This window comes from Chlorocebus sabaeus, chromosome 14 (assembly GCF_047675955.1).
Source record: "Chlorocebus sabaeus isolate Y175 chromosome 14, mChlSab1.0.hap1, whole genome shotgun sequence".
In the NCBI taxonomy this organism is placed as follows: domain Eukaryota; kingdom Metazoa; phylum Chordata; class Mammalia; order Primates; family Cercopithecidae; genus Chlorocebus; species Chlorocebus sabaeus.
In genome coordinates this window covers 86,213,884-86,234,851 of record NC_132917.1, presented here as the reverse complement: position 1 = coordinate 86,234,851, position 20,968 = coordinate 86,213,884, and the positions used below count along the sequence as shown (strand labels likewise).

Here is a 20,968-nt window from a genome sequence, read left to right as displayed (position 1 = left end):
GCCTCATTTCCTCGCGCGCCACCCGCTCCACCCCTCTCTGGGGACTGGTGATGAGCAGCGCTGAAGTGTTCTTTCCGATCATCCTATGTCCCCATGGCCTCATCTCTCTGTGGCACACTTGGGCTTCCTGGACAAAGGCATGACAGGAGTCCGAGAAGGCCCAGTCCTGTGCCCACTGCCTCCTGGGAACCATAGTCCTTGCATCTGAAAGCTGGATCACATGGTGAGGACCAGCTTTGTGAAGTCCAGTGGTGACATTCCCAAATCTGAGGCCCCGAGGAGACATGTAGCAACTTTTGGTTGCCCTCTGGACAGAAGGCAGGGGCCCCCCTTGTTGGCCTTGACCTCATAGTGCCTACAGCGTCCCCAGCTCTGCGAGAGACCTTCCGTGCTGCCTCTTCTGTCTTCCAAGGTGCTGGGTTCTCGTTTGTGGATCTGGGTTTGTTTGATAGTGGCTTGTCCCTGGAGGAGAGACTCCGAAGTCACTTCTCTGCAGACTGCCGCGAGTCTCAGGGCCATGGTGGCCTGGGGTGTAGGTATTCCTCACAGTATAGCTGGGAAGAGCAGAGCAGATAGAACTGCCTCTGGCCTCTTGGATCACATGCTTCCCATAGAGTACTGTTGACAGGTGCCACAGGAACAAGGAGCTAGAGACCAGCAGTGAAGCAAAGACTAGTGTGCTCCCATATAAAGCAGTGTCCAGGGGTGGAGACAGACAGTAAATAGATAAACAAGTATAGATATGCTCTGTTGAACGGTGATGGGTGGTAAGTGTATCAGCAATAGTAGAGCAGGCTCAGGCTGAGGAACACAGGGACTGGGGTAGCCCCAGGAGCCTTCTGAGAAAGTGCTGCTTTCTGTGCAAAGCTAGACGAGTTCCTTTATGTAGGATGTCTCAGAGCCTCTGGTGTGTTTGTATACATTTGGAAGGTACATTAGAGATTTATAATATTCAGTAGCTCAAAAACTCATTTAAACAGGGAACTTGTTTTACTTGGAGTGTCTCCCAGGCCTAACTTTAAACACAGCACACTGCATTTTCTTAGGTGTCAGAGGAATGTGTCAGTTTCATCTCAAGTACCACCTTGATTGTAATGGCTGCTGCAGAACTGTGGAGCTGAGAGATTCCAATGCCATGTCTGGGCTCAGGGACAGCACCACGATCCGTTAGTGATGTCTGCTGGGGTGGATGAGGAATGTTGAGGACAGGCATTTGCAACCTGTCTCAAGCAAGTGCCCCAAGCCACCTTTGGGAACTTTGAATTTATTGGCAGATAAGAAAATGAAGTTTTAGAGTGGGTTAAAAAAATTAGCCAGGCACGGTGGCTCACACCTGTAATCCCAGCACTTTGGGAGGCCGAGCTGGGCAGATCAACTGAGGGTGGGAGTTCGCGACCAGCCTGACCAACGTGGAGAAACCCCATCTCTACTAAAAATACAAAATTAACTGGGTGTGGTGGTGCATGCCTGTAATCCCAGCTACTCGGGAGGCTGAGGCAGGAGAATTGCTTGAACCCAGGAGGCGGAGATTGTGGCGAGCTGAGATCACGCCACTGCACTCCAGCCTGGGCAACAAGAGCAAAACTCCATCTCAAAAAAAAAATTTTTTTTTTTTTAATTGTAATATATAAACTGCTGCGCTTAAATTATTCTCCTCAGACTAACTGCTGGAAAAGGAGGCCTAGTCTCTATACCGTTAAGGGAGTAGCAGAAGACAGGCAGGATGTTACTTCGCTCACTGGATGGCCTTCTTGGCCAAGTCAGACAGCTCCTCCTCATCTTGGGGGAAAAGACACAGCCTATTGAGACAGATTTGGGGTCCATGAGACCTTTTTTTCTCCCTGCCCTGATTTGCTACCTCCATTCCTCATTTCCAGGTATTTGCCACAAAACTGACCTACCCGCAGCCAGTTACCCCGTGGAATGTTCAGGAACTTAGGCAAGCAGTCATCAACGGCCCCAATGTGCACCCAGGAGCCTCCATGGTCATCAATGAGGACGGCAGCCGCACAGCCCTGAGTGCTGTGGACATGACCCAGCGAGAGGCCGTGGCCAAGCAGCTCCTGACCCCAGCCACGGGGGCACCTAAGCCCCAGGGGACAAAAATTGTGAGTATGGACAGCTTTGGTCAGGGACCTATCCGGCGCCTGTTCAGATCCTGGTAATTGGTGGCCATCAGGTGTGGCTCCAGTGCACGCTGACACAGGAGCCCATCCCTAGGAGGAAACTCCCCCACATGTGGGTGGCTTTTAAGATTCACCTTGTAGTCCCTGGGCAGAAGAATGACTGCCCTTAAACAGGGCTACTCAAAGGGTAGTCCCCGGACCAACATCAGCAGCATCCCCGGAGCTTGTGAGCAATGCAGATCCCCCCACCCCTACTGAATTTGAATCTCTGAGAATAGAGTTCAGAATCTTTCTTTATCATGCTTTCCAGAGGGTTCTTCTGCATGTTGTTGTTTGAGAGCCACTCTTAGGAAGGCAGTGCTCTGTGCCAGTGATAACCAACAAGTGGCAGGTTATAACTAATGTTTCCATTTTGGGCAATTGCTAATGCCAGCCCATAGTGCTGTGGTAGGGAATCCTGAGGCTCTATCTGGTTCCACTGGAAGGAGCACATGATCAATTAACAATGTTGCTGAATGCATGAAATCAGCAGGTGACAGCTCTGTGGCTCTGTCACGTAATAGCCATTCCTGCTGGGAGGGGAGTAGCAGATGACCCCTAACTAGGCAACAGTGGCAGCAGTTGTTGGAGGGAAATGGATTTGACTTGGGTGTAACCCACAAGTGACTACCGGAGTCAATGGGTGACTGCCTGGATTTTCCTCACCCACCTGCACAGAAGGCAGACCTCTCCTTGCCCTCTGCCCACCCATACCCCATGGCTGACCTGCTCTTCTTTAACACTGAGTTCAGCTCTGCAAAGTTTCATCAGCCTTGAAGAAACTTTGGAGGAACCGAGAGGAAAACTGAGAGAAATGCTCCTGGCCTTGCGGCGGTGCTCATCACTGCTCACCACAGGCCTTCTTGCTTCCTCTGGTTCTCACCGCCGTCCTGAGGGACAGCAGTAGTACACCGCCTGTTTTCTCCTTTGGCAATGGGGCACATGCAAACACAGATAAGTCACCTCTTTTATTCTTCTCTAGTGCACAAAGTAAGGTTTGTATTCAGGTTCGTAGAATCAGTCTGCCTTTCCTAAGTGCCTGGTGTTTGGCTAGGCACTCTGTGAGCAATGCAAAAAGAAGCAAGGTGTATTTCACTTCACTTACATTTAACTCAGGTCAAACATGTGAAACAGACTCACAATAGGAAAGGATGAGAGAGAGACTAGGAGAAGCGGTGAGGGATGAGGCAGTACTGATGCCCCCTGCATGCTAGCACTTTGCAGTCCCTGTGGACGGATCCTCACCACCCTGGAGTTGACAGCATGGTGGGGGAACCACTAGGAAATGAGCATATAAATGTATTGCTGTTGCGGAGGGGTATGGAAGACACCACAGGGAACAGCAGTGACAGACAGTGACTTTAAGCATATAATGCCCAAGAAGAAACAAGTTTGAGGGGAATGTGCAGGGCAAGTGGGCAGGGAGAGTTTGGGGTCATCAGGAGGCAGCTGTGAGCCAGGTGCTGGGGCCAGCCTCAGGGCTAAAGAGGGGACTGAAGGCAGCGAACTCTTGCTGCTCCCTCAGGCCTTAGCAAGCCCTCGTTCCTCTGGGGTCAGATAGTAAATATTTCTGTGGTCCTGGGCCATGCAGGCTCTGCTGTAGCTGCTCAGCTCTGCCGTCTAATGCCAAAGCAGCCACGGATAGTACACAAATAGGCATGGCTGTGTTCCAATAAACTTTATTTACAGAACCAGGTGGCCAGCCTGAGGACTGTAGTCTGCTACCCCCAAAACTGTGATTTTTTTTTTTTTTCTTGAGACAAGGTCTTATTCTGTCTCCCACGCTGAAGTGCAGTGGTGCAATCACAGCTTGCTGCAGCCGCCACCTCCGGGGCTTAGGTGATCCTCCTGACTCAGCCTCCCGAGTAGCTGGGACCACAGGTGTGGCTCATTTGTGTATTTTCTGTAGATGTGGGGTTTCACCATGTTGCCCAGGCTGGTTTCCAACTCCTGGGCTCAAGAGATCTGCCCTCCTCAGCCTCCCGAAGCTCTGGGATTACAGGCATGAGCCACTGCTCCTGGCCTGTAATTTTTGAAGACTTTGGTTAAGGTATTGCATATGGGCCAGGGCAAGGCTGAAGGGCTGTGTGAGGCTGATTGGGAAGGAAACACTGAGGTCTGGGTGAGGAGGAACCACAGGCTAGGTGAGGAGGGGAAAGGCCAAAAGGACCCATTTCCCCTGTGAGGTATGAAAGCTCTGCCCCATCCCCTGGGCCTTGTAAATAAAAGAGGAAATGGCCCAAAGATCCAAGGCTCATTGCCCTGTTCAGCAGCCTGCTAGAAGCCGGCCTTTGGCTCCGAGCCTGCCTCTTAAATCTCTGACCCTGGGGCACTGGGGCACGTTCATTTTCACTGCAGTATTTATTTAGAGACAAGAGAAAGGAAGGGCCTCGGGTTTGGGTTGGCAAGGGGAATACCCTGTGCTCCAGGGCTTCTGTTTGGATTGGCCATTGCCTGCCAGACTGGCCTGTGTACCTTCCCAGCTGTGGTAAGTTTGCTTACGCTGGAGGATGTCTCGAATTTGCAAGACTCAAATCCTAGGCCCAGCCTGGCTCTTTGGGCTTGGGCCACAGATCTAGGCAGTTCCTCCCTTGAGAGGCTAAAGAAAGAAGACCTCAGCTTGTATGACGCAGTCAGACGGCAGCCAGTGCCCTGGGCAGATGCTCATGGGAACCCTCAGAGTTTAGGTCTCCTTGGAAACATGGGACTTGGCAATGGGGAGGGGAAGGTTTGAATTCCTTGGGGAGCAAAATGATGGACTCCATGCTAGGTACTTTTAGGACTGCTTTGTAGCACATGAGGATTTTGCTCCCTGCTTCCCTGAGCTAGAGAGAGAGAACTTTTAACCTCACTGAACAGGAACTGGGGAGAGAGTTTTGGGGAGCATCTCTTAATTACTTCTAGCCTCTCTCTTTAGTGAACTTTCTCATACAGTTTCATGAATGTAGGCAACATAAGAAGAAACTAGACTTCCAATAATTTGTTGTTTTCTCCTACCTGCTATCTGTTGTGATTTAGAGGAGATTTGGGGTGGCAGAGATTTCATCAAGTCTCCATAATTCCTTTGTACTACTAAGAGGACCCCTTCAAAATGCATGGGGTGGCAGTTACCTTCATGCATTTGTCTTTTAAGGTGTCACTTTATGTTCAGTGTTTAGGAGGCCCAGTAGTTAATATAATTAAAGATAAGGGTAGTAAGGGTCTTAATAGGCGCTACGGGAAAGTCAGCTTTGTGAGAGAGATGTCTATCAGAAGGACATGACCAGCCAGGTATTTTTAAGGGGGAAAAAGTATGAGCAGTGGCTATCTTAGAGGGGTACAATTACTTGTGATTTTTAAATTCTTATCTTTAAAATTGTCTGTATTTTCTGTTTTCCCTCCCGCAATAAGCATAACACTTGTTCAATATTTCTTTCTTTCTTTAAAAATAAGTGAAGATCTTTTTTAAAATTTACAGAAGCATCACATATTCATTATAGAAAGAACAATGCTAAGATGTAGGAAAGTAGCTCCGTGTGGTGGCTCCTGCCTATAATTCCAGCACTTTGGGAGGCCAAGCCAGGAACGTCATTTGAGGCTAGGAGGTTGAAGCTGCAGTGAGCCATGATTATACCGCTATACTCCAGCCTGGCAACAGAGAGAGACCCTGTCTCAGAAAAATAGTAACAGCCTAGTGAGGATCCAAGCACCCCTTTCCCATATAGACACACACACACACATACACACACATACACACACAGAAGCTGGGTTGGTTTTTAAATTGCTTTTTTTTCCATCACGTCACATGCCACCTGGGTTTTTTTTTTCTTTGCTGTAATACATTATTGCCATCACTTCAGACCTTGTATGTACTTACCTTATCCTTGTTCATCACTGCATAATATTCCATAGTGTGGACACACTATTGTCCCTTCTATGGGGCAGTCAGGTTATTTCTAGCTTTTGCCGCTGTAAATGCTGCTGCATACTCATCTAACCTGTGTGGGTGCTTTTTTTTTTTCCCTGAAGAGCCAACAGGAAATGTGTTTTAAGTGTTCTAATAGCTATTTTCAAACTCCATTCCCAAAAGACGATGACCATGTACAGTTCTTAATTTTTGAAGTGCAATAAAGTGTTTTCTGAGGGCATTGAACTAACTAGGAACCCTGTTCTGGCTCTGCTGTATGAAGCTGGGCAAATTTTTTGTGAAATGTAGAATTCCTGTTTAGAATAATGTACTCACATGTGATCATGGGGGGATTTGAGAGTCTGCCAATGCCTTTCAAACCCAGTGGTTTTATGGTTATGTCTTCATTTTGTTATGGTTATGTCTTCAGGAGTTGTACCCATTTCTTCAGATTAGTTTTCAGAGGAATCCAGGAACCTGGGAGGGCTATACCTCTCTGAAGAAGACAAAGACCTGTGGTCTTATTTGTTCCTTATACTTCTGAGCCTAGAACCAGGATCAGGGTTGTAAAGGGCCAGGACCAGAAGGGCCTAGGAGGTATTTCTCAGAGATTTCTAGGGTTTTGCTCCACATTAAAAATTCCGCTTGCATTTAGCTGACTACAACATGAGACAGAAGCCACACCTTGGCCAAGTTGAGGTGAGCACTTGGAAAGAGCAGTGGTGATACTGATGTTTGCACTGATCACCCACCTGTCCACTCTGTTCCCAGGTGTGCCGGCATGTGAAGAATGGGGACATTCTGCTACTGAACCGACAGCCCACCCTGCACAGACCCTCCATCCAGGCCCACCACGCCCGCATCCTGCCTGAAGAGAAAGTGCTGCGACTCCACTATGCCAACTGCAAGGCCTATAATGCCGACTTTGATGGAGATGAGATGAATGCCCATTTCCCCCAGAGTGAGCTGGGCCGGGCGGAGGCCTACGTCCTGGCCTGCACCGATCAGCAGTACCTTGTTCCCAAGGTAGGTCTGGCCTTGAGGCCATTCCGTGGTCATCGTCAGCATGACTTAGCACTTTTAACTTGGGCCCTGCCAGCCCCTGGGGTCACTGGGCAGTTCCGGGACAGGGGCACCTGGAATGGAGGGTCCTGGTTTCTCCCAGGCAGGGCTTTTAGCCCATCTAGTTGCTTAGAGGCTGGAAAATGTTTCTGTCTTGCTACCTTGTAAAATGTAAATCAGGACAGAAATTGTAATAGCCATCCCAGAAAGCCTACCTTAGTAACTGTATAATAGATCTTGTATTCAACACTTAAGTTTGGATTCTGCAACTTAGTAGCCCCTGGCCAGCGTTAGCATCCCAACACTGTAATGGTTCTCATGGTCCACAGATGACTTTGATCCTTTGTTCTGACAAACATGAGTTTTAAGAAGCAGCCTAACCCCAAGGGCCCAGAAGAAATCCCCCATCAGCCCGTGAAGGCATCTTCTCTCCTCTTTGAATCCCTTCCTTCTTTCTCCAAGTTCAGTCCTCAAGGGCAACCCCATGTGGTCACAGCTATCCAGAGGGACATGTGGGAAGGATAGAACTTCCTCCCCCATCTCCTGAGCAGCTGACTCGTGACCAGGAGTGGCAGGGGCCTGAGTTAGCATGTGCTCATGGGAGGGACAGAGCGGGGAAAGAGGCAGGCTGCAGGGAAGAAGACACAGTATGTTCCAGTGCCTGCTTCACCCTCACCACCCACCCAAAGGTCTGAGGCCTCCTAAATTATAAGCTGTTTGCACCACAGTGATTCACAGTTATACATCATTCATTTGGATTGTGGTGGAGTATGAAGAATAATCGTTTAATGTCAAACCAAGGCTCCCATTTCCCAAGTACTTTTTCAGTGCCATGCACTGTGCAGAGAGCACTTTAGAGGCTCCTCATTTCACCCTCCCCACAGTCCTTGGAGGTAGGTGCTATTCATGTCCACATTTTACACTTGAAGCATTTGTGTAACTTGTCCAGGGACACTCAGCTAAGAAGCAGGAGGAAGGACAAGGCGCTCCCAGATCTTCCTGGGGTTTGTGCTGCCGCAGGGATGGAGAGCTCTGTGCACAGGGAGTGCCGGGGCTGCTCAGAGATGCCTAGCGTCGATCGGCATCCTCTGCTCCTTGGAGCTTCTCTGTTCCCATCAGCTGTCTGCCACTAGGGAATCAGGCAGGTGGCCAGGAGCCCAGCATCCCAGACCCTTTTCCCACCAGATGCACCACTGTGGCTTCACAAGGATCCCGGTTGTTTAAGTTGGCCTTTCCCTTCTCTGCCCACCTCTGTTGGCTGTGGATTAGCAAAGGGACTAGATGTAGGAAGAAGTGGTGAAGGGCCTACCCAGATTACTTGGAAATTTAAAAAAAAAAAAATTTGCTAATTTGAAAAGTAGCTTTTTATGTTTTCATTTAAATAATAATGTGGCTTTCGTGGTGGTGGCAGTAAAAGCTGCCATTAAGTGGGCCATGGGCCTTAGATACTGCTGTAAGCAGTTTGCAGACATTCCATTCCTTATGAGGTTCGTGTGATTTTCAGACAAGGAAACACCAAGTGAGTAATATGTCAGCCAACAATGAGGCCAAGACTCGAACCCAGCAGCTTTGGACGACATCCCCCCCTTCCCACCCCCCATCCATGTGCTTGCCTGTGCGTATTCTTAGCGTGTTCTTAGCGCCACTCAACAGGCGAGGCTGGGATTAAGGGAAGGCAGGTGACAGGAAGTGGCTCCCAGGACTGTGTAGGTCTCTGACTCTATAACAGCCGAGTCATATTTCACCAGAGGGGATGCTACCAGGGAGCGGCAGATGGTTTTTTGCTGGCAGAGTGATCTGAGGCATTTGCTACGTGGGGAGTTGAGGTGCTGTAAAGTCCTCAGGCCAATGACCTTGAATGTGCTGTGCTTGATTTTGATTGAATAAGGTGCAAAAGCCGTAGGAGACTTCATGCTTACATTGTGTCCTGCAGTGGACTGACTTATGTAAATCCAAGTGGGCCTCATCACATGCTCATATGCCTATGAGTTTTAGGTTGGGCGTACACTTAAGGGAGGCAGGAGAACACAGGTAAATAAGCTTAAGGTCAATACATTAATTTATTGAAAAAAGCTTGTGGGAGATGGCTTGAAGATTCACTGTACTTTCATTCACTTTCTTTTGTCAGAGGTAAAGAGCTTTTGATTCTTGATAAATTTTATTTAGTCCTTGGGTGTAAATGCCAAGAAGTGGAATCCTTATATTTGCTAATGGTTATAAAAATACAACATGTCTTTATTGGCAGAGTCCTAAAAGGACAAGAACTGATTTGGTTAAACTAGGAAAACCAGTATTTTGGGGTCATTTTTCTTAGTGTATCTTTATTTCCCTTAGTTTCCATATTTCTTTATTTATAATTCTATTTCTTCTGTATTACCAGGTTCTTTCCCTTAACTAACCATAATACCAAATTAAAGTACATTTTGTCATTAGTTTTATGTACTTAGTAGAGTTTTGTGGCATCTTTTACTTAAAGTAGGAGTTGAATGGAACTCTATTTCTTTTCCATGAAAACAGTTAAACTTTTCATTTATGTGTTACTTTTTGGACTAATTTTTTTTTCTTTCTGTTTATTTATTGAAGGCCCATGCTTTGTGGAAAGTTTTTAAACAAGGCTTGAGATATGTTTCCTGACTTCTACCTAGTCAGCTAGAAAATTCAAATTATAGAATACCCTATTCCCAAAGCATCCTGACCAGAGACATTAATTGTAATGTCATTTTGCTGTGCTATTAAAGAGAATCGTAAAGCTGACAATTTTCTGGGATTTTGATTCAGAGATGTTCTTTCTGATTCTCAGCAGGATTTAGGAAATTTAGAATTATAAGTAGACCTTTCATAATTTGCTTTAATCAGCATTCTGCCATATAATTTGTGATGATTGCATTGAAAGCGATTTAGCCATCAAAGTAATTGTCTAGTCATGGAAAAATCTGGGCAGAGAAAGGAAAAGGCACTGAATAGATCACAGAACCTGTAATTATGTTCTTTAAGGAAGAAAACAAAAGGAAAAATCAGTATCTGCCCGCCAAAGACTGTGAGATGAGTCAAATGCATAATACTGGTTTGGCTTTTTCCCCCAAGCAAAATAAGACCATCTAGGCAACAAGAGGTAGAGTGTAATTTTTTATGTACGTTATTAAGTCAAAGCCTTCATAAGAGGGGCTGTGTGCTCCATCTGATCTTGCCTTAGGTCTGTGCCACCTTTCCAGCCCATCTGTAATTGTTATCTTTGAATTTACATAGAGCCTATCACTGTAGTGTTTAGACCATTTGACCAGGATCCTTTTTTAGCCTTTGAGTTAGTACACGTGATTAAATTTCTAGTGCTTCTCCCAGGCTGCATTTGTGAGTTCCCTTTGCCTTAATTATAAAACATGACCATACTGTTGGCTAGTATTTACCAAATAATCAAATGATTAACAATCCTTATATCCAAGGCACAGGTTTTTCTCAAATTCCTATAAACATTGAAAAGTTTACAAAAGCTACATCTTAAAGAACGTCAGTGAGCATAGCTATTCTTACTTTAGTGTGAGTTACGTTGCCATGAACACAGACCCAACAGATAAGGTTCAGGAGACTGGGGATCAGAATGGCTGTGAAAGTGTCAGATGAAATTAATGCACTCACCAAATCTCAGGCTTTTCATAAAAGCCCTTGTTTTTGGCATCTGGTAGATAACAGCCTTTATTAAGGGCCCACCATGAACCCTGTGCTGTGTTGTGAAGAGATAACTAATAATGGCTCTTCTCCCTTCTGCAATCATGTACGTCAGTCAGGCCCACTCACAGCTCTCTTGAGGAATCTGCCGGAACCCCTTCCTCCCAACACTGGCCAACTCACCCCTCAGGCCTCAGCTGTGAAACTGCCCTTCAGAGAGGCTATTTCTGACCATCCTCCTCACCTCAGATCTATATTATGACCCACCCTGTTATTTTCCTCTTTAGCATTTAAAACACTTTGTGATACTGTATTTGTTTACTGTCTAATTCTTCTTCATCATAAAGGACCATGTCTGTTTGGTCCACTGGAGTAGGGAAAAGCCTACCCAGTGCCTAGGCATTCAGGAGGCTCCTGATAAATATTTGTTGAGTGCATGACTGATTTACAGAAGAGCCAGGCCAGAAATGTGTGAAAAATACTAAAGCATAAAACCAAAGTATAAAAACAAGAACACAGCTGACAGCAGCCAGACCAAATTTAGGCATAAATGCCAAAAATATGCTGGAGTAACTAGAACCAGATGGGATTAAACAGAGAAGGCTTGGGGAACTGGATGAGTTTGAAACAGTTTTGATACAGGATAGTGGGCAAATGGGAAACGTAGAAGCCAGTGCTAAACCCTGGTCTTGTGCTTTGTGAAGCAGTTTGCTCCCAAGCAAGAACATAGTGAGGACGTGGGCCAGACAAGACAGGGATATAAGAAGGGCTCCTGCTAGAAAGTGGCTTCCAGGCAGGTGATTAGGGATTAGAGTTTGACTTAAGATTTGTTTTCATTCTTCTTGTGTTGTCTGTTTTGGCTTATAGGATGGCCAACCATTGGCGGGACTGATCCAGGATCACATGGTTTCAGGTGCAAGCATGACTACTCGGGGTTGCTTTTTCACCCGGGGTCAGTATATGGAGCTGGTGTACCGAGGACTCACAGACAAAGTGGGGCGCGTGAAGCTCTTTCCTCCTTCCATCCTGAAGCCCTTTCCGCTGTGGACAGGAAAACAGGTAATTGGGAGAGAACAACCAGTGTATGTAACAAAAGGAAATAGGCCACTCATGTAAAAGGTTTTATTCTCAGAAGAGCCGAGACCAGAGACAGAGAAATGGCTAAGCCAGCAATAGTCTGACTTTCTTTCCCCTTTGTTTGGGGTTCCTGAGTCTGAGTGGCTTCAAGGGAGTGTCTAGCAAGAGTAGACTGCATAGTAGCCAGGCACCGTGGCTCACGCCTGTAATTCCAACATTTTAGGAGGCCGAGGCGGGCAGATCACCTGAGGTCGGGAGGATCACCTGAGGTCGAGACCAGCCTGACTAACATGGTGAAACCCCATCTCTACTAAAAATACAAAATTAGCTGGGCGTGGAAGTGCACACCTGTAATCCCAGCTACTCTGGAGGCCGGGGCAAGAGAATCGCTTGAACCTAGGAGGTGAAGGTTGCAGTGAGCCGAGATCACGCCACTGCACTCCTGCCTGGGCAACAGAGTGAGACTCCGTCTCCAAAAAAAAAAACAAAAAGTAGACTGCATAGTTTCTGTCCTTTGCTTCTAACTTAAATTTGGCATCCTCATAATACAAATATGGTGGTAATAGGCAGTGGTGCTGGTGGAGTAATAGTCATATTTGTTGGGAAGTTCCATGTGTTTGCTGAGTGCTTTAGACACATTATCTGATTTAATCCTCACAACTAATCTGCAATGCAGAGACCATTATTATCTCCCTTTAGGAGATGATAAATTACATGCCCAAGACTACAGGAGGCAGATCAAACCCAGGACATTTCAACCCCCGAAACATCCTACCATACTTCTCAAAGTAACAAAATTACATGATATGTGGTGACCAAATGATGAAAAAGAGTAAAATATGTTCTTCTACTGTTGCCTGAGTCTCCAAGATCAGCCTTAAGGATCAACTTCTAGTTGGCTATGTGATCTTAGCCCTGCGGGTCTCAGTTCCTCATCATTTCCTGGGACAGTAGAAATTAACTTTCTAAGCTAAGTTCTGATTCTAAACATGTTTTTCTCTTTGCAACCAGACTGAGCCACAAACAAATTCTTGTGTAGTGTAGTCACTCTTGCCCTTTTCACCTATTTGCAAAAAAATAGCCCGTACCAACCTTTAGAGACACACTAAAAAATCTCACCCGTGACAGAAGCAAAACCTGGACCTATTTCCTAATTTTATTTGGTACAAAGGATTTTAAAAGGATTCAAAGTGTGGCCTCTGGGCGTAATGGAATTACATTGAAAATCAGCAAACAAGATGTTTGGAAAAGCCCTCAATATTTGTACTTCTAAATAATGTACTTCTTAAATAGTTCATTGGTCAAAAGAATCTAAAGGAAAATTAGAAATCATTCTGAAGTAAATGAAATGAAAACACAACATATAATTTGTGGGATGCCACTTAAGCAGAAGAACTTAAGGGGGAAATTTATACATAAAATGCCTAGGTTGAAAAGAAGAAAAAGGGTCCCAAATCAATGACTTCAGCTTCAAGTTTATGATCTCCAAGGTCTCTTCCTGCTCTCCAGTTCTTAGTTTGTGGACCTGCAACTTGATTTTCCTTTTTAAACCAACCTTGCATTCCTGGATAAACCTTCCTTGGTGATGAGGTATTATCCTTTTTAAATATTATTGAATTCAATTTGCTAATATTTTGTTTAGGATTTTTTTACTTCTGTGTTTGTGATAGATATTGGTCTGTAGTTTTATTTTCTTATAATATGTTTGTTTGGTTTTGGTATCAGGGTAATGCTGGCCTCATAGTGTTAGGAGGTATTTCCTCTGGTTTTCTGTAAGAGTTAGTATAGTACTGTATTATATTATTTATTCCTTAAATGTGTTGTAGAATTCACCAGTGAAGGCATCTGGGCCTAGAGTTTCTTTGTGGGAAGGTTTTCTTTCTTTCTTTCTTTCTTTTTTTTTTTTTTTTTTTTGAAACAGAGTCTCGCTTTGTCGCCCAGGCTGGAATGCAGTGACGTGATCTCAGCTCACTACAAGCTCCGCTTCCCAGGTTCATGCCATTCTCCTGCCTCAGCCTCCCAAGTAGCTGGGACTACAGGCGCCTGCCACCATACCGGGCTAATTTTTTGTATTTTAGTAGAGATGGGGTTTCACCATGTTAGCCTGGATGGTCTCAAGCTCCTGACCTCATGATCTACTTGCCTCAGCCTTCCAGAGTGCTGGGATTACAGGTGTGAGCCACTGTACCTGGCCTAGGTTTTCTTTCTTTCTTTCTTTCTTTTCTTTCTTTCTTTCTTTTTTTTTTTTTTTGATGGAATTTTGCCCTTGTTGCCCAGGCTGGAGTGCAATGGTGCAATCCTGGCTCACCGCAACCTCCACCTCCCAGATTCAAGCAATTCTCCTGTCTCAGCCTCCCAAGTAGCTGGGATTACAGGCATGCGCCACCATGCCCGGCTAATTTTGTATTTTTAGTAGAGCCAGGGTTTCTCCATGTTGGTCAGGCTGGTCTCAAACTCCCAACCTCAGGTGATACACCAACCTTGGCCTACCAAAATGCTGGGACTCCAGGCATGAACCACTGCACCCAACCTGTGGGAAGATTTTCAATCAAAATTTCTATTTGTTTAGTAGACATAGAGCTGTTTTTGGTTATCTGTTTCTTGAATGAGCTTTAATAGTTTGTGTTTTTCAGGGAATTTGTCCATTTCGTCTAAGTTACTGAATTTATAGACACAAAGTTGTTCATAATGTTCCTTTGTTGACCTTTTCTATCTGTAATGCCTATTGTGGTGTCACTTCTCTCATTCCTGACATTGATAATTTGTGTCTTCTCTTTCTTCCTGATCAGTTTGCCTAGAGGTTTATCAGTCTTATTCTCAAAAAAAAAAAAAAAAAAAAAAAAGTTTTTGGTTTTATTGACTTTATTTTTCTGTTTTCTATTTCGTTGATTTGATCTTTATCACTCCCTTTCTTCTGTTTACTTCGGTTTAATTTGCTCTTTTTTTCCTAGTTCTTTAAGTTTGAAGCTGAAGTCAATTTGAGACCCCCCTTTTCTTCTTTTCAATCTGGACATTTTATGTATAAATTTCCCCCTTAAGTTCTGCTTAAGTAGCGTCCCACAAATTAATATGTCATGTTTTCATTTCATCTACTTCAGAATACTTTCTAATTTCCCTTTTGATTTTTTTTTTTTTTTTTTTTTTTTTGATCCATGAGTTATTTTGAAGTATGTTGTTTAGTTATTTAGAAGTACAAATATTGAGGGCTTTTCCAAATATCTTGGTTGTTGATTTCCAGTTTAATTTCATTGTGCCTAGAGACTACACCTTGGATCCTTTTAAAATCCTTTGTGCCAAATAAAATCAGGAAGTAGGCCCAAGTTTTGCTTCTGTCATGGGTGAAGTTTTTCAGTGTATCTCTAAAGGTTGGTACAGGCTTTTTTATTTAGCAAATAGGTGAAAAGGGCAAGAGTGACTACACTACAAAAGAATTTGTTCATGGTTCAGCCTGGTGCTACAGAGAAAAACCATGCTTAGAATCAGAAGATAAGGAACTTAGCTTAGGAAGTTTATTTCTACTGCCCTGGGAAATGAAGTCTTAGAGTGTTTCTCCAGGACATTTCATACAGCCTCTTGATTGATTTTCTATTTACAAACCGAAGGTCTCTTATTATTTGTTCAAAGAGCATGCAAAGAAAGATATTTGCCTGTCATTGCAAATCTCGAGTTTATAGCTCAGTGCACATTCATAAAGTGAATACATCTTTGCAAACTCTCACCCAGATCAGAAAGTAGCATATCACCAGCACCCCCAGAAGACCCCTCCATGGCCCCTCCCCAGTTTGTACCCCTCGTCAAAGGTAATTACTAACTTGGCTTCCAACACTATAAACAAGTTTTGTCTTTCCTTGAAGTTTATTGAAATGAAATCTTTGTGTGTTACCCATGTTATTGTACATAGTAGCAGTTTATTTTTTATTGCTTTATAATATTCTATTATGTGACTATGCCATCATATATTTATCCATTTTTCTATTGATACACATTTGAGTTGTCTCACTTACCTTCATTTGGCTGTTACAAATGGGGCTACTGTGAACACTGTCGTGTGTATCTTTTGTTGAGCACATATATACATTTCAATGGGTAACTATTGAGGCATGGAATTACTAGGTCATAAGATATGTGTTCAACTTTAATAGATAGTTTCCTAAAGTTTTCCAAAATGCTTTAGGATTTTGGAAAATAATACACACTTCTACCAGGATGGAGTGCAGTTGTGCCATCTCGGCTCACTGCAACCTCTGCCTTCCAGGTTCAAGTCATTCTCTTGCCTCAGCCTTCTGAGTAACTGGGATTACAGGCGTGCTCCACCACCCCTAGCAAATTTTTGTATTTTTAGTAGAGACAGGGTTTTTCCATGTTAGCCAGGCTGGTCTCGAACTCCTGACCTCAGGTGATCTACCCTCCTCAACCTCCCAATGTGCTGGGATTACAAGCATGAGCCACCTCACCCAGCTGCTGTTGCTGTTTTCTTTCTGGCTTGTTTAATTTTAGCCATTCAGGTGAGTATGTAGTGGTATCTTACGGTTTTAATTGTCATTTCCTTAATGACAAGAGAGGTCGAGCACCTGTTCATATGCTTATTGGCTATTTGGATATCATCTTTTGTGATGTGCCTGTTCAAATCTTTTGCCTATTTTCTATGTCATTTTCTTATTGACAGATGAGAGGTTTTTAAAAATATAATTTGGTGTAAGTCCATTACCAGATGTATATATTGCAAATACCTTCTACTTGGTGGCTAGCCTTTTCGCCTAATGCTGTTTTCTAATGATCAGAAGTTTCTAATTTATAGCTCGCTAATCTCGGTTTTTTGTGACTAGTCCTAATAGGAGTTCTTTGCCTGCACTGACGTCTTGTAGGTATTCCCTTCTGTTATCATTTGTAGCTGTATTGTTTTACCTTTCACACTTAGGTCTGCTGTCTGCCTAGGGATGATTTTTGTGGATGTGCATGAAGTGAGGTAGGGGTCAAGAGTCACATTTTCCCATGTGGATTTCCTATCCAGTGATTGCGACCTCATTTGTTGGAAAAGTCCACTTCTCTACTGCTAGTACTCCTGTGTCACAAACCGAGTAGTAATATACGAGTGGGTCTGTTTCTGGACCCTGTTTGTTTCCATTGCACCAACAGCACACTGTGGTAATTACTGTGAGTTTATACTAAATCTGTACTTCTGATAGTAAAAGTCTCCAGCTATGTTCAAGACTATCTTGATAGGCTTTAATTACATCTCAATATACCTTTATAAAGAAGAAAAGACTGTGTTGAATATTTTGGGGTGTTTGTATTTCCATATAAATTTTAAAGTCAGCTTGTAAGCGTTCACACTGTGCACACAAATACCTGCTAGGATTTTTCATTGGGATTGCATTGCCTCTGTAGGTCACTTTAGGGAGAATCAACATATTTACACTACTGAGTCATCTAAATTGTGAACATAGCATGCCCTTCAATTATGTAAAAGCCTTACACATCTTTTCATTAGATTCACTCCTGGGTATTGCTACAGCAGATGATATTGTTTATTAAATTTTCTAATTTTTTATGGTTGGTATCTAGAAATACAATTAATTTTTTATATTGTCCTTATATTCGACAAGCTTTATGAATTCAGTTATTAGATCTCTGTCCTTCAAGTTCTTTTAAACTATAAAAGCAAACAAGTTTATTGATAAAGATAAGCATAAAAGGAAAAACTCCGTCCCTCCCCAGCGCCACTCTCCACTCTCTGTATACACACGTACTCTCATAGAAAATAAATAAGAATGAGGCTGGGCATGGTGGTTTATGCCTGTAATCCCAGCACTTTGGGAGGCCAAGGTGGGTGGATCACATGAGGCTAGAAGTTTGACACCAGCCTGCCCAATATGGCAAAACCCTGTCTCTACTAAAAATATAAAAATTAGCCAGGGGTGGTGGCAAACATTTGTAATCCCAGCTACTCAGAAGGCTGAGGCACGAAAATCGCTTGAACCTGGGAGGCAGAGGTTGCATTGAGCTGAGATTGCGCCTCTGCCCTCCAGCCTGGGCAACAGAAGGAGACTTTGTTTCAAAAAAAATAAAAGAAATGAGAATAAGATCATATCATACCATCCCTGGGACTGTTCAGGAGAACCATGAACCACAATGAAATCTGCCAGCCTGGGGTGTCCCAAAACAACAACAGGAACATCAGAACTCACTGATCAGAGATCATCATAACAGATACAGTAATAATGAAAAAGTTTGAAATATGGTGAGAATTACCAAAATGTGATACAGAGACACAAAGTGAGCACTTTCTGTTGGAAAAATGGTGTTGGACTACTCCACACAGGGTTGCCGTAAACCTTCCATTTGTAAAAAACCATGTTATCTGCGAAGGAGAACGAAATGAGATATGCCTGTGTTTAGATCTTCTTTCTTTCAAGTATGTTAGACGTTTTGATGTACAAGTTTTACACTTCTTTGCCTAAATTTATTCTTTTGTAAATGGAACCCTTTTTGGAAACGGAGCTTCCCTCTTTATTGCCCAGGCTGGAGTATAGTGGCGCGATCTCGGCTCACTGCAACCTCTGCCTCCCCAGTTCAAGCAATTCTCCTGTCTTAGCCTCCTGAGTAGCTGGGATTACAGGCACCCACCACCATGCCCAGCTAATTTTTGTATTTTTAGTAGAGATGGGATTTCACCATGTTGGCCAGGTTGGTCTCGAACTCCTGACCTTAGGTGATCCGCCTGCCTTGGCCTCCCAAAGTGCTGAGATTACAGGCGTGAGCCACCACACCTGGCCGCAACTTTTTCTTAATTTCATTTTCAGATTGTTCATTGCTAATATATAGAAAGAGAATTAATTTTTATATGTTGGTCTTGTATCCTTCAGCTTTGAAGAAGTCATTTACAAGCTCTAATAATTTGTTTTGTTGGCACTTAAGGGTTTTCTCTATATAATATCATGTCATCTGCAAATGTAGTTGTACTTCTTTCTCTCTAATCTGGATGTCTTTTATTTCTTTTCTTGCCTAATTGCCCTGGCTAGAACCTCTTAGTACATTGTTGAATAGAAATGGCAAGCGTGGACATCCTTGTCTTGGCCCTGACTTTAGGCAGAAGGCATCTAGTCTTCCATCATTGAGCATGTTAGTAGTAGGTTTTTCATAGGTGCCTCCCTTTATTAGGTTGATGACGTCTCCTTCTGTTCCTAGTCTGTTGAGTATTTTTATCCTGAAAGGGTGTTGGAGTTTATCAAATGCTCTTCTGCCCCCTTGATTTCATAGATGAAGTGGCAGGTCATATTTCCCTGCCCTTGGATGGGTGTGTTTCACACTAAGTTCCAGTCTTGACTATGCCTAGCCTGGGACGGTGTCCCCACTATGCATGTGGCACCTTGGTTGAGGTGCAGCTTGAAGTAGGCACCCCAGGGAAGTGTCACCCTCCTGCCTTTACTCCCTCACCCTACTCACCGCACAGTGCTGGCCTTCTATGGAGCTGAGGCGTGGAGAGTGTGAATCATGACCTTTCTGGTCATCTTCTGCTGAGAAAACAGGAAATATTTTCTGCTCTCTCTAATAATGCTGTTGTCCATTGTCGCCTGCTCCTGGTGCACGTGGGTGAAAAGGCAGCTGCTCTCATAACTGCCCTGTCCCGTTGCACTTTTTTTTTTTTTTTTTTTTGAGACAAGAGTCCCACTCTCTCACCCAGGCTGGAGTGCAGTGACGTGATCTTGGCTAACTACAGTCTCTGCCTTCTGGATTCAAGTGATTATCATGCCTCAGCCTCCTGAGTAGCTGGAAGTATAGGTGTATGCCACCATGCCTGGCTAAATTTTGTATTTTTAGTAGAGATGGGGTTTCACCATGTTGGCCACGATGGTCGCGATTCCTGACCTCAAGGAATCCACCCACCTCAGCCTCCCAAAGTGCTGGGATTACAGGCATGAGCCACCATGCCCTCGTTGCACACATCTAAAGATACTGCTTTGTGGGGCCTGCTGCAGGCACACTAAGCGCTGTTGATGGCAGTTAGTCTCCCAGCCCTAGAACCTGTCACACCTGCCCGTCTGCCCCTGCCCTGCTCCATCTCTGGGAATGTGTGCACCTGCATTCAGCCCCTTGGAACCAACTCTGATTATCTGCAGATAAAACTGCCTCCCTTTGAGCTCTCTGCAGAGCAGCTGCTTGAGAAAGTGCTTCTCTTGGCTTCCTGTTAGCAACTGCTTGTTGGGTGGACGACCCCTCTGAGGGATCCAGCTGGGGCCGGGGAAAGATTCCTTGGCCTTTCAGTAGCTATAATTAATTCCAGTCATAGTAAGGAAATATCTGAGTATGTGGCATAAAATGAAAACAATTTACTTTTTCCTCTCCTTCCTTTGGTCTATTTAGTAATTTAATTCAAGTCTAGGGTATTATTCACTTTAAGAACTATTTTAGGGAGTAAAAATCCCAGTGAAGTTCTTTCTCGTGTATTTTTGTTTTCACTCCTCATTGGTTTAAATAAAAACTGAGATCACCTTGTCCTATGGAGGTGGACCTCTCTGTTTTTCTTGCCATACCTGAGATCATCAGAAATGGCAATCCAAGGGCAGGAGGTCCTAAAAGGGAAGTTCTCAACTTTTCTTTCTGCCATCAGTTTGTCCTCTTTTTCTTTGCAGGTTTTGTCAACACTGCTCATAAATATAATCCCAGAGGATCACATCCCGCTGAACTTATCTGGAAAGGCGAAAATCACTGGGAAAGCCTGGGTGAAGGAAACTCCTCGATCTGTTCCTGGCTTTAACCCTGACTCGATGTGCGAGTCCCAGGTATGGCTGTCCAGCTGTGTGGAGTGGAGACTTCTAGTCCCAGGGTTAGACAGATTGGTTTAAAACAGAGACAGAAATGGAGGCACATTCACAGAAGCAGGTGCTGTGCCTCAGAAGAGAAGGCGTTGTGCCTGAGTTGGTGTCAGCTTTTGTTTTGGAAAGGTTCAGGGTTGATCTCCAGCATTTGACCCTCAGTATAAAACTCACAAGCAGTTTAGGAAGGTTTCTCCTGCAAAAAGGCTGAAATTGATTATGCAAAGCTTGGCACCACAGAGTCCTGTTTTCCCGCAAGACTGCTGAGTGGCTTGAGATAATCAAACTGGTGTAAGGTT

General features: G+C 44.3%; 1 protein-coding gene across 1 annotated transcript in view; it reads left to right on the top strand.

Moving 5' to 3' along the window:
- Positions 1–20,968, top strand: part of POLR1A (RNA polymerase I subunit A) — a 79,713-nt gene that overhangs the window by 28,445 nt on the left and 30,300 nt on the right. Inside the window, exons 12-15 of the mRNA XM_007969992.3 lie at positions 1,878–2,108; positions 6,823–7,077; positions 11,644–11,835; positions 20,487–20,636. Of these exons, the coding sequence (XP_007968183.3) occupies positions 1,878–2,108; positions 6,823–7,077; positions 11,644–11,835; positions 20,487–20,636 (828 nt within the window). The remainder of the gene's footprint in view (positions 1–1,877; positions 2,109–6,822; positions 7,078–11,643; positions 11,836–20,486; positions 20,637–20,968) is intronic.